The sequence below is a fragment of the Colletes gigas genome, unplaced genomic scaffold (genome assembly GCF_013123115.1).
Source record: "Colletes gigas isolate AHSC1104 unplaced genomic scaffold, ASM1312311v1 Colletes_gigas_Sc00072, whole genome shotgun sequence".
Taxonomy (NCBI): domain Eukaryota; kingdom Metazoa; phylum Arthropoda; class Insecta; order Hymenoptera; family Colletidae; genus Colletes; species Colletes gigas.
In genome coordinates this window covers 145,898-158,988 of record NW_025106701.1, presented here as the reverse complement: position 1 = coordinate 158,988, position 13,091 = coordinate 145,898, and the positions used below count along the sequence as shown (strand labels likewise).

The window sequence follows — 13,091 nt, the reverse complement described above, 5'->3', positions numbered from 1 at the left end:
AAAGAGAGAAACAAGAAAATCATGCGAAACGACTAACGAGCTCTATTGTGCGGCACGTGCCGCTGTCCGCCCACGCTTCAAGGAACAGACATTTTTCCACCGATCTTGCCAATTTAACGAACGAAAAAGGGTTACCAATCACCCCTTCTGACCCTTTCCTTTTGGTTTCACAACAATCTTTGAAACGTTTTTCTCTTGACCAAAATCCAATTTTCCAACATTGATATTTAAGACATATTTTTGTTTCGATAGTTTCCCCAGATTCTTAAACTTTAAAACATTGGTCTATCTAGAAGATTCTATAATGAGATATAGTGCTACGAACACAAAATCATAAATATCTAAATGAAACTGCTTTTCAAAATTACATATTAGATTCTTCGTTGAAAAATAAACAAATAATTTGGTACAAAGCTTTTTTTCTAAGCTTCGTTCCAATTGGAAAATAAAATCACACGTTTTATCTGAAGATGTAGACAATATCTACAATACAATTATTTACAATATCTTACATTGTAACATTAACGTTGACCTTTTAAGGTTTTTGTCGTTTCTATTGTTTGACGCCTCAAATCCTTAAACATTAAAACATTGGTCCATCTAGAAGATTCTATAATGAGATACTGTGTGTTAGGACACCCCTGGTAAAAAATTTTAATGAAAGGTTTTAGAGGCCAAAATAAGACGAAAATCAAGAATACTAATTTGTTAATGGAGGCTACGTTAAAAAGTTATTAACGTTTAAAGTTCCGTCCGTACCGAATTTTTTTCTAGGAAGTGGGTAGGATTTCGGGGCTAGGTTTATTCACCAAAAATGATTGTAATTGACCCCCGCAACCGAAAACAATTTTTCCAGAACGATTTGAAAGAATTTTTTTTCGCCGAAAAGTTTAGGCACCTACTCCCTGTCAATTTTTCTTACAAATTCGTTTTTAATATATAATAATTTTGTTTGACGCCCTACAAGAAAGTTGTCTAATACCTGTTTGTAAGTACCCATGAGCTCTACTTCAAAAAAAAGTTTCATTGAAATACATTCACTATTGTAGGAATTATGGTTGTTTGAAAATTGAATCATTTTAATGGGGGTTTTCTCACTTTATGGTGTCAAGAAATAACTTTTTCACTATTGTTAGAATTTCCACATATTCTACACTAAAATACGCGTTGTTTGCATTCTGAAAAATTAAAATCATCCAATTCGTTCAGGAGTTATGACATTTTGAATATTCGCATGAAAGCATTTCTGGCCTCACATTAGATTTTCGGTAAAGAATTTTTTTCTCGAAAGTGCGCAGGATTTCGGAGTATGTCTATTCACCAAAAATGATTGTACGTGACCCTCGCAACTAAACATAATTTTTTCAGAATGATTTGATATTTTTTAATTTAATTTTTTAATAAGTTTGTGATGAAGTCTCTGTCAAGAAATTGATATTCTTGATTTTTGTTTTATTTTGGCCTCTAGAATCTCCCATTAAAATTTTTCCCAGGGGTGGCCGAACTCCCTGTATTGTGCTACGAACATGAAATTACAAATACCTAAATGAAACTGCTTTTCAAAATTACATATTCCATTCTTCGTTGAAAAATAAACAAACCATTTTCGTACCGTGCCTTTTTTCTAAGCTTTGTTTCAATTGGAAAATAAGATCACATGTTTTATCTGAAGATGTAGACAATACTTTATTTACAATATCTTACATTGTTACATTAATATTGATCTTTCAAGGTTTTTGTCGTTTCGATTGTTTCGCTAACAAGATAATCGCATAACATTGTCGCAAGTTTTAAATATTTTTTAATTTCGAACCGCTTATAATTGTCACTTAAGACTAATTGACACCTTCGAATCTTAATAACAGTTTTAAATAACCATTCTTTGGCATCATGTCGTATTCTATAGATGGACGGCACAAAAAATGCTGTTTCAAGCTTCATGGGCTTCCTTAACAATATTTCTGACTAGCTACGGTATAAATAAAAATAAAAATTAATTGAAGTTATCTACAACAGTTTAAGTTACCTAGCGGTGCTCTTAATTAAAATATACACAGTCTAATAGTAATTGCGCAACTTTGTTTTAAAACTTAACGCAAGGCTCTCGATGATTAAAAAATTAACGTGTTTCGAACAAATTACAATGACGATGGCACTATACGGTTTTACATTGTTTCTATCACTCGTTGGGCACCATAGAAATTAATAGTAACACGCAATATCGCGATATCAATAAATAATGTATAATAATTCACGCTTATTTAACAATAATTCGACGCGTTTCCTTACGTCTAACATTATCGAACATTTCGTTAATCTTTGGATGGTTAGCCGTGTTTCCATGATCATATACAATTTACAATTATAAATAATACAAATTATGAATGTACATACGAATAAATTTCTATTACCAATACACACATGCTCGTAGAGAATTAGATATTACACAAAACTGTCGCTTAATTAACGTAACTATTTAATTGTCAGTGTATGACTGTGATCGATACGTTCAATCGATTAATTCCATACACGTGGATAACAGAGTTAAATTTCATGTTACAAATGTAAGGTATGACTTTGTAACGTCAAAAACATACAAAGTTGTAGAGAATTAAAATAATTATTGGAAAAATATGTATGATTTTCTAAGAAACATGTGTTCAAATCAATCTAATTAATTACAGCAAAAACTTTTATCTAGATAAACATTTCGAACAACGAATGAAAGATAACTGTTTATCATCTGTTATTTAGATTGGCCAATTTTTAAACAGCTAAGTATCTTTTAAATATCTATGAAAAAACAATCTGATTGATTACAAAGAGGTCGCCTGTAATTCAATAAAATCTCGTTGAAAACTAAACATTTTTGTTCTACATCCGTTAGTTAAAAAAAAACTTGACCAAATCGATACTCCATTCGTAACTTTAAGAGTACTTTTCACCCCTCGATTATACAAAAAAATACGTGCCTGATAAAATTTTTAATGCTGTATTTGTGTGCAGAGTTTTATAAAAATTCGCGTGTCATAATTAATTAATGTTTTTTATAAGTAAACAATTGAAAATCGTGTCACCTTTAATCCTGCGGAGGTTGCGATTGATCCCACAGATACATGCAAAATCTTTTTATAAATGACAAAGGTTACTATATGATGCAATAAACTTTTATATCAGGTGTTTATACAAGGTGTCCCACTTAAAGGTAGCCACCTGGATATCTTCTCTATTCTATCATTATATGAGAACTTTGTATGCACTTTATATAGCATCAAAATACACAGCAAACATAACTTTTTGAGTTTTGAGAATCATCGTAAGTGTATATTGAAATGACCGCTTACAAAATTAAATTTATTTATATCGAGATCACAGACAACTTGTAGCTCCATCGCAAAGGTATATTTATAATTCTATCGTATCTATTTAAATAAAATAAAACATTTTTCATGTATTCGTACAACTAACAAAATTTCATATTTCAACACAGATCAAAATTACTGTATCTTCGAAACACGATCGTTTAAAAAATAGGATTGCAACCTCTGCAGGGTTTGATCGATGAATTCTTTACCATTCTTCTCTATCATTACCATTCTTGTTTTATTTAGTTTCTATATCGTCATTGCCATTTTCCATCGTGTTTTTGAAGAAGATCGCACAACGCCGCGATATACGTCTGCGCCATTTGTAGCGTTTCGAACTTACTGAGCTTGTGATCGGCGCCAAGGCTGGGCACAACTTCCCGCAATTTATCGAAGGCGTCGTTCAGGCCGTTCATTCGACGCCTCTCACGCGCGTTTGCGGCTAGACGCCGACGCTTCAGGACGCTCGGTGACGGTGGTATGTCCCTTGATCTTCGTCTTCCTCTTCGGGGGCTGTTCGTAGGAGACAATTGTTTCTGAAAGCCATCCGTAAGGCAAACTTTACGTTACTAAACCCATAAGACTAGGTACAGACGAGCGACTTTTTCTGTATTGCGATATTGCGGCGATTCTACAATGTTTTTCCTTGTCTTGCAATTGAAAACAACCAAGGTAGACATAGAAACGCCGATTTTGTCTGTCTTCGTTCTTTTAATTGCAAAACAAGGAAAAGTAAAAAATCGCAACGATATCGTAACGGAAAAAGCCGCTCGTCTGTTTCTAGCCTAACTCAACTGTCTGATAGTTGTTCGGAAAGCAAACTTTAAGATACTTATTATAAGATATATAGTTATGGACAAAATTAAGTAGACAGGTAGGGAAAATACGTATGAATTAAATTTAATTAAAGTACTATAATTATTATGCACTTAAATTGTATATACTATACAGGGTGTTCGGCCACCCTTGGGAAAATTTTAATGGGAGATCCTAGAGACCAAAATAAGACGAAAATCAAGAATATCAATTTGTTGATAGAGGCTTTGTTAAAAAGTTATTAACGTTTAAAGTTACGCCTGTAAACGGCAATCTGCGAACAGCTGCGTGTGCGAGATAGTGGTGGCAGATCTTATATCCAATGTATGTTTTCAGCCCATTTTTCTATAGCTCTAGACCTCCATTAATACGCATTGTTTGCATTTTGAAACATTAAAATCATTTGATCCGTCCAGAAGTTATGATTTTTTAAATATACGCATCGAGGAAACATTTCTGACGACGCAGTACATTTTCGGTAAAGAATTTTTTTCTCGAAAGTGCGTCGGATTTCGAGCGAATGAGCATTCACCGGAAATGATTAAAATTGGCCCCTGCAACTAAAAATAATTTTTCCAGAACGACTTGAAACCTTTCAGTTTTGTCGAAAAATTTGTACACCTACTCGAATTTTTTTCTCGAAAGTACATGGGATTTCGGGGGTGTGTCTATCCACCATAAAATAATTGTAATTGATCCCCGCAACTGAAAATAATTTTTCCAGAATGATTTCAAACTTTTTAATTTCGCCGAAAAATTTCTGCACCTTGTCAATTTTTCTTAAAAATTCGTTTTTGATTTTTAATAAATTTGTTTGGCTCTGTACGGAAATATTGTCTAATACTTTTTTGTAGGTACCCATGAGCTCTACTTCAGAAAAAAGTTTCATTGAAATATATTTACTATTGTAAGAGTTAAGGTTGTTTGAAAATTGGACCATTTTTATGGGGTTTTTCTAACTTTACGCGATCAAGGAACAACTGTTTCAATATTGTTAGAATTCCTACATATTCTTCACCAAAATACGCGTTGTTTGCCATTTGAAACATTGAAATCCTTCAATCCGTTCAGAAGTTATGACGTTTTAAAGATATGCAAGAAATTTTCGAGTGAAATTTCTGGCCCGAAATTATATTTTCGGTAAGGAATTTTTTTCTTGAAAGTGCATAGGTTTTCGGGAGTATGTCTGTTTACCAAAAATGATTGTAATTGACCCCCGCAATCAAAAATAATTTTTTCGGAATCATTTGTAATTTTTTAATTTAATGTTTTAGTGTCTTTTTTACCAAGCGTCAATCAAAAAATTGATATTCTTGATTTTTGTCTTATTTTGACCGCTAAAAACTCCCATTAAAATTTTTCGCAGGGGTGGCCGAACACCCTGTATGTCTTTATGGTACATAGATTATTTAGCGAATAATTGAAATTAATATTTACATTTGTGTTGAAACAAAGTATACTTAACGAAAACATTGGTTAATTGTCGAGGAACAAAAATAAGTAGATATTCATTTAAGATGTTATTACAACGTGAAAAATGTAAACAACCTCTAAGTGTCCTTTTCAGTTTCACGCAGTAGTCTGAAATGGACTATTTGCTTGGTGTGTAAACTTTGCATGAAACAGATTGTTTCTAAGAAAACCGCAGAATGTCAGTAAGAATTGAATTTTCAAATCAAATTCATAATTTGATTATGAAGAACTGGCGAAATAAATTAAATTACTGTATAGTAGTAAATAAAGTACAGTTTTTCTAAAAGATCGGTCGACAAAGTTTATAAAAAATATTTACTACATAGAACCGTTGGAAATTTAAGAGGCCGCAGACGTAAACGTTGTACCATCGTGAGAGGAAATCGTCAAATTACTCGTAAATGTCGACAATACTTACGAATCTCAGCATGAAATGTTCAGTGCGTCATTGAAAATAGTACGACGAAAGTTGCAGGAAACGAGGTTAAGATAATATAAATCCAAACGTAAGCCACACATTGACAACATCGACACGAGGAAACGTTTAGCTTTTGCTAAAAAATATATAAATATACCAGTATCATTCTAGAGAAAAATAATATGGAGCGATGAAAACAAATTTAAACTGCAGCAATTAAAAAAGAAGCATCATGTATGGAGAAAAAGAAACGAAGCATAGAAAAAGCTGTATTTTATTGTTACGTCAACTGTTAAATTTGGTGGAGGGTCATTAATATTGTGAGGGTGTTTTTCGTGGAATGGAGTTGGCAATTTGATACAGATTAACGGACTAATAAATGCAAACAAGTATATTTAAATAATAAACGAAAATTTTGAAGAGGCAGCTGCCAAAATATGATTCGAAGAAGAATTTATTGTGCAATAGAACAACGACCCGAGACATGCAGTGAAAAGAAAAACAAACAAATTTTGAAAGATTCCAATATTAAATTATTGAAATGACAGGCACAATGTCCGGATTTGAATCTAATCAAAAACTTATGGAGCGTACTGAATTGAAACGTGCGATTTGGAAAACAGCAGAACAAGAACGATTGCTTTAAATATTTACGATTAGCATTTGAAAATATCGATAAAAATTCCATTGAAAATCTGCTAAATAGCATTCCACGATGTTTAAAAGCAATTATTACAGCAAAGGGTGGTCACACAAAATATTAATTTTATATTTTTATTTTTATTTTTTTAACTGTCCACTTATTTTTATCTCTCGACAATTAATCAACATTTTCGTTAAGCATACCTTATTTTAACACAAAGTTAAATATCAATTTCAATTATACGATAAATAATCTATGTACCATATAATATATAAAACTGAAGTGCATAATAATTATACTACTTTGGTTAAATTTAATTTATACTTATTTCCTTTACCTGTTCACTTAATTCTGTCCGCAACTGTAATGCTCGATTAGAAATTAATAAAAATGGCGATATATCGGAATTGTTTTTCCAAAAACTTTATATTCCTCAACCCTTACTTTAATTATTTCTGACAGTCATTGGGAAGTCAAACTTTAAGTTACTTAACTCTTATCTCGTCTGTTTCTGACAATCATTTTGAAGGCAAACTTTAAGTTCCTTATTATAAGATATAATGCTCGGTTAGGAATTAACAAATATAGCGATATTTGAGAATTTTGTTTTTAAATTTTACGTTGCTCAATCCTTAACTTAACTATTTCTGACAATCATTCGAAAGTTAAAATTTATGTTATTTATTATAAGATATATTGCTCGAAATTAATAAGAATGGCGATATTTGGGAATTGTTTTTCTAAAAACTTGACGTTCCTCAATTCTTAACTCGACTGTCCCCGACAAAAACTTTACGTTCCTCAATCTTTAATTTAACTGTTTCTGACAGTTTTTCCGAAGACAAACTTCAAGTTACTTATTATAAGGTGTGACGTTTTGTTACAAATGAACAAAAATGGCGATCTTTGGAAATTATTTTTTTCTTCAAAAAAAATTTGTTCAACTTTTAACCAACGTTGCTTAACTCACTAACGACGTAGCATTTTTCTTAAAACTTTCCTATACAACGAATGATTTTAATGATATAGAATTCCTTCAACATGTGTATACTAAAAATGTGATAAGTACTTTTGATATTTATATATTTTATTGAAATGTTCAGAAGTTATATGTAGATAATATTAGAATTTTTTTTCTTGCGTTATCAGAGAAATTACTAAAAAACACATACTTGTCGTCAATCGAGAATACTCGATTCTCGTTGGTATACGTATTTTTCTGTAAAACGAGAATTCTCGTTTCCTGTCGGTAATACGTTAACTTCGGTGATCTGACGAGAACCGACGTTTCAAATATGTCACGACCGTTTTTTCAATTAAAAAAATCCAAACACGAGAGCTTTTCAAAAAAGCTTCACAGTTATCTGACTTTCAGATATGTTATTTTCTTATTCTTGCCAAACATCGAATCGTATATCACTTTTCTTTGTATCCCTTAATTCACCTGCGCGGACGTAACAGGTTGCCAGCAATTCCTTTTCGGTTCAACGATCATCTGCATCGGTTCTCTGCTTTCGAGGGTGTGAAATTTTTGTTCCTGAGGCGGCGTCTCGTAACAATAAGATGGCGGATGATACTCTACGGAATTATCCTCATGCAGCATCGGTCTAGGGGAGGCGGTATGACTTATCACGTGCTGTGGTTCGTATCTGTTAAAATCAGCCGAAATTCACTATCAAAGAACAGTAAAAACTTTGCTCTTAATCGTGACTCGGTGTACAAAAAAAGGTGTATGTCGCGCAAAGAACGAACAAACAAAGCAAGTTGTCGCGGTGGTTCGATCGAACGTACAGGGTGGAAGCTTGCAAAAATCATGCGTGCGAATCGAAAATGCCGACTTACCTTTGCGGCGTTGCTGGCGTCAGGATATCAAAAGAGCTTCTTTCGTACGAGTCCGGTGTTCTCGAATATTTGGTAATCACATCGTTCCCGTAATTCACAGTCTCGATTTCTTTTCGCGGCGTATGCTCACCTTTGTGCGCGTAATTCTCGCCGAACGGAACTTTCATAGAATCGTAATTCGGCGAGTTGTACGGAGAAGGGTACAAAGAATCGTACGTCCTCGCTGTACTCGGATAAACGGTAGTAATCATTTCAGAGGGAACCGAGTAATCGTGGTGATTCGTCAGAAGAGCCATGGTTTTTCGTCGAACATACAATATCGGATAATTCGCGACGGTTCCAACTTTTAAACGTTTTTAATTACCAAGATCAATTATCGTAAATTTCTTTTTCGCTGATTTTTTACGAAACGAGGATAACAATTTTTAGCGACACGGTAATCGTACAAGAATCAAGAAAATAATCTCGCCGCGGTTGTGGGACGCTTTTTATTGTCTTCGTCGGGATTGTTTCGTACAAGGTACTACATAATTCACATCGTGATCGTGGAATCGTTGCACTGATCAACTTTTTTATCACTTAGTCCGGTTCTAGCAAATGACAGCGTGCGAGAACGAACCGTCCATCGACAGCTTTCGATCACGAATCGTAGAATCGGCATTTATAATGACACAAGGTTCCCCGATCGAACATCGCCATCGATCGTTGGTCCCGTTCGCGAAATCTAGGAAAACCGTGAAACGAATCGCGGTGTATCTCGTTGGGACGGATGCACTGTACACGGAGATCGTGTCATTGGTTCCGAAACGGTAACAATAGGAAGAAGTCACCGATCCTCGCGGTGTAAAGGCTCGAGTTTGAGTGTGGCGCGTGCCGTGCGTCCTTCAGCACATCAACATATGGTTCCCACTTCGTTTTATGTCCATTCTGAAGGTGCACCTGGTGGCCCATTCTGGCTCCTTCTGTAGGCTACCCTCTCCTCTTCTTCGTCGGTACCACTTTACCCTGTGGAAACGTGCCGCCGCGGTGGCTTTTTCTTTCCTCCCTTCTTTCCTTCCTGTCGGGGCCTTATCTGTCTTTCGCGTACACAGGAGCTGAACGCTTCCTCAAAGGAAGGTGTACCTGTTGATTTAGATAACGGACGCCCGAGTAAGGGGTTACCTGTTGATTTAAATTCCAACCATCCACGAGAATCTAGGATTTAGACGTAATTTTCAGGGTGACGCACAGTGTGTCCAGCAATGAACAAAAGTCAAGAAACTAAAGTCTATGTTTTATAAATTCTTGTATTCCAAAATGTTAACAAAGGAACGTAGATTTTAACACTATCCAAAACTTTTACTGAATTTACCAATTTTTTGTTGAAAATTATGCTAAAGTGTATTGCAATTTTCAGTGTATTTTGACAATTTGTTCCAAACTGCTAAACAATCTTTTTACAGTATTAACAATTGGTCCCAATTTTTTATGTTAAATGTTTATCAACTTTGAATTGAGTTTAAAAAAAAATACCAAAAATACCTCGATGATTTTTTGTATATTAATTTAGGGCACATTAAATTTTAATTGAACGCCAATTTTAGCTGCCCGAATTTGTTCGAAACAGAGAAAATGATCAAAGTCATTATTGCAAGTACTGATACCTGCTCCGAATCAGAATCGGAATTAATCTAATAAAAAATGTTCTTTTGTTTATTTACAAGATATATTGTTTCTGTATCTATTTTATATTTTAATTAAAAAGAAATAAAGGAAAAACATTACACAGACGCAAAGTTATGATTTTTTTCCCGAACATCCATATACTCGAAATGATCGCTATGATATTTGAGGCACTTCCTCTAAAACAATTAAAAAACTTTTCGAACAAAAGTTACGCAGCAATCACTTGACAAGAAATGTCAATAGTAGAAATTAGCAAACCAATTTTTATTCAACAAAAAATCAAGGTTGTTTCAATTTTTTTTACAAAAATGTATAATTTTTGTGCATCAGTTGATGCATCTTTGTACTTTTTTAAAAAAGTGTAAGAGGTCTTAGTTCGAAAATTGACTAGTTTAGAAGCTATGATTTTTGTTCCGAATTAGTATTCGTATTAATACGTTTTTGTTTTTGTTTTAAGTGTCTCCAATCTTTAATAATACTGTCTCTCAATTCTTTGACATTTTTGACATACACATCTTGACAGGTCTGCTCAGATATTTTCAATTATATTAAGATCGGGAGAGCGGGCTGGCCACTTCAAAACTGTCATATTTTTAGAACTGAAAAATGTTTTCACTGTCTTTGCAGTGTATATTGCAGCATTATCCTGCTGGAACATGTAATTATTACTTGCAATCCGAATCAAGTGCTTACTTAACTGATAAAGGAGAGAATTTTAATAATACAAGTTGAAACTCGAACAATTATTCAAAACGTCATTTTAAAGAATATGAGTGAAAAAGACTCGCGTCCAACTGTCAAGAAATTGCAGAAAAAATTGATAATGGATTCCGACATTAATCGACAGATGTAATGTGTTATTATTGTTTTATAATCACAAAATAAACAGAAATACGAATTTTTCCCTTATGCTCCTTATTCTCTTGATATTTCTTCCACAGATTAAAACTATTATTTTTGCGAACATTTAAATAGCTTAATAACTGGAAGGGTGATTCAAGAAGAATTAGAAAAAGCTTGTATTCATCGAATTTATTCCTTCTCGTGCTCCCCATTTTTTTCAAAATGGCGTTGGAATACGTTTCTTTGCATGTAGCAATATAAATAGACGAAAACGTCGTTTACTGTCAGATAAAATTAGAAAATTGGTGAAACCTTATATACTGACACTAATAATCAAGGAATACTCTTTTTATTAATTCTGATCTACATTCGTAAATAAACATGTTTTTCCTTTTTCAGTAGTATTAATCGTACAATGCACAATTTTTAAATTTTATTGCGATTTTGTTTATTTACTGAAAAATAATGTCAGAAGTAGAAGAAGAATTATAAAGAAATCATTTCGATTTGACCAATAGATTTTATTATAAATAAAGATATGGATGACTGTCCATGCGCAGATCGATGTCCATTTCTAATATAAGATTGTATAATTGCATAATATACCGTTGAATGAAATATTTCTTTAATTAGTTGTATTTTTGTTGTAACGTCCTATCATTTTGTTTGACCAGAATCAATACATTTTTACATTATTTTCCTTAAGTTTCTTTGTGCATGAGATACAGACTTGATATTAATTATACTCATCTCTAAGGACATTACTAATATGCACAGTGGCTAAAATATACACGTATTCAATTATAGTACACGAAACATTAAAAAATATCAAACGTCCTATCATTTTGTCCGGCAATATTTCATAAATCTTTATTTAAATTAAACCGATTCCTAAATTTACTAACTCAATATGAATTTCAAACTTTAGGCCTATTAGTACTCAAAATATCATGCCTAAGATTACGGAAAATTTAATTAGTTGTAAACTATCATTTCTTTGCAAAGGCATCATCACTGATGAGTAGCATGGTTTCGTTATCAATAGATCGACTGTGACTAACCTTGTGAAGTATCATCATTATTTGACCAACTGTATGGATAAACACATGCAGGTTGATACTGTTTACACATTCTTTGATTCTATTATTCAATCTTAATGCTCAAATTAAAGGCATTAGGAATAAACAGCTGTATGCTTTCTTGGCTATCTAGTTTTTCATCAAATAGAGTTCAAATAGCTAAATTCAATAATAATTACTCGCGAGAAATTAATGTTACATCTGGTGTTCCACAAGGTTCACATTTGGGTTCCTATTTATAATATATATGAATGATATTTCTAAGGTATTTCAACACTCTAAATTTGTATTATATGCCGATGATTTTAAAATACAGTGAGTGTAAAAAGTATTCGTACACTAGTCAATTTGAACAAAACCTTTGCAGAACTTTGTTTATTACAAAAGTATGTTAACAAAAGCATGCATACATATTCTTGGAAATCTCTGGAACAAATGTCATTAACAACAAATTATTTATTTATATTTATTATGAAAATATTAATAAATTTCCAAAAATTGACCTAAAATATACGCGTAATAAGTATTCGTACAGTCTTTGATTCGTAACATTCCACATAGAACGATTACAAGATAATCCATGATATGTAAACATACTTAGCATCAGTATGTCTGGAGACGCTGTCGGTATAGGTAGTATCCTGAATTCAAACATTATCAACGAAATTATCAGTAAAATGGGACGAAAACGCAAGGAAACCTCTGAAGAAGAAAGGAAAATTGTTATAAATTTACATAATAAGTGTAAAACACTGAGTGAAATTTCTAAAGTTTTAAATAGACCGAGTTCCACGATTCAAGGAATCATTGACAGATATGGCGATCGAAAAACTGTAAAAAATAATCCAAGAAACGGACGTAAACGAATAATAAATGAGTATACCGGCCGATGGATAATTCGAAAAATAAAGCAAAATCCGAAGATAAGTGCGGTGAAAATCACAGCT

General features: G+C 33.0%; 1 protein-coding gene across 1 annotated transcript; it reads right to left on the bottom strand.

The window, feature by feature from the left end:
- Positions 1–3,622: 3,622 nt before the first annotated feature.
- On the bottom strand, positions 3,623–8,853 carry LOC122403756 (heart- and neural crest derivatives-expressed protein 1-like). Its single transcript, XM_043407486.1, has 3 exons — positions 8,558–8,853; positions 8,160–8,364; positions 3,623–3,901 (listed from the first exon to the last, which is right to left on the bottom strand). The coding sequence occupies exons 1-3, from the start codon at positions 8,851–8,853 to the stop codon at positions 3,623–3,625; spliced, it is 780 nt and encodes a 259-aa protein (XP_043263421.1).
- Positions 8,854–13,091: the final 4,238 nt, after the last annotated feature.

Coding starts and splice junctions, on each gene's coding strand:
- LOC122403756 (XM_043407486.1), bottom strand. CDS start 8,853: ATGGCTCTTCTGACGAATCACCACGATTACTCGGTTCCCTCTGAAATG. Junction 8,365..8,557: donor ACGCCAGCAACGCCGCAAAG/GTAAGTCGGCAT, acceptor TGATTTTAACAG/ATACGAACCACAGCACGTGA. Junction 3,902..8,159: donor AACCTGTTACGTCCGCGCAG/GTGAATTAAGGG, acceptor GATGGCTTTCAG/AAACAATTGTCTCCTACGAA.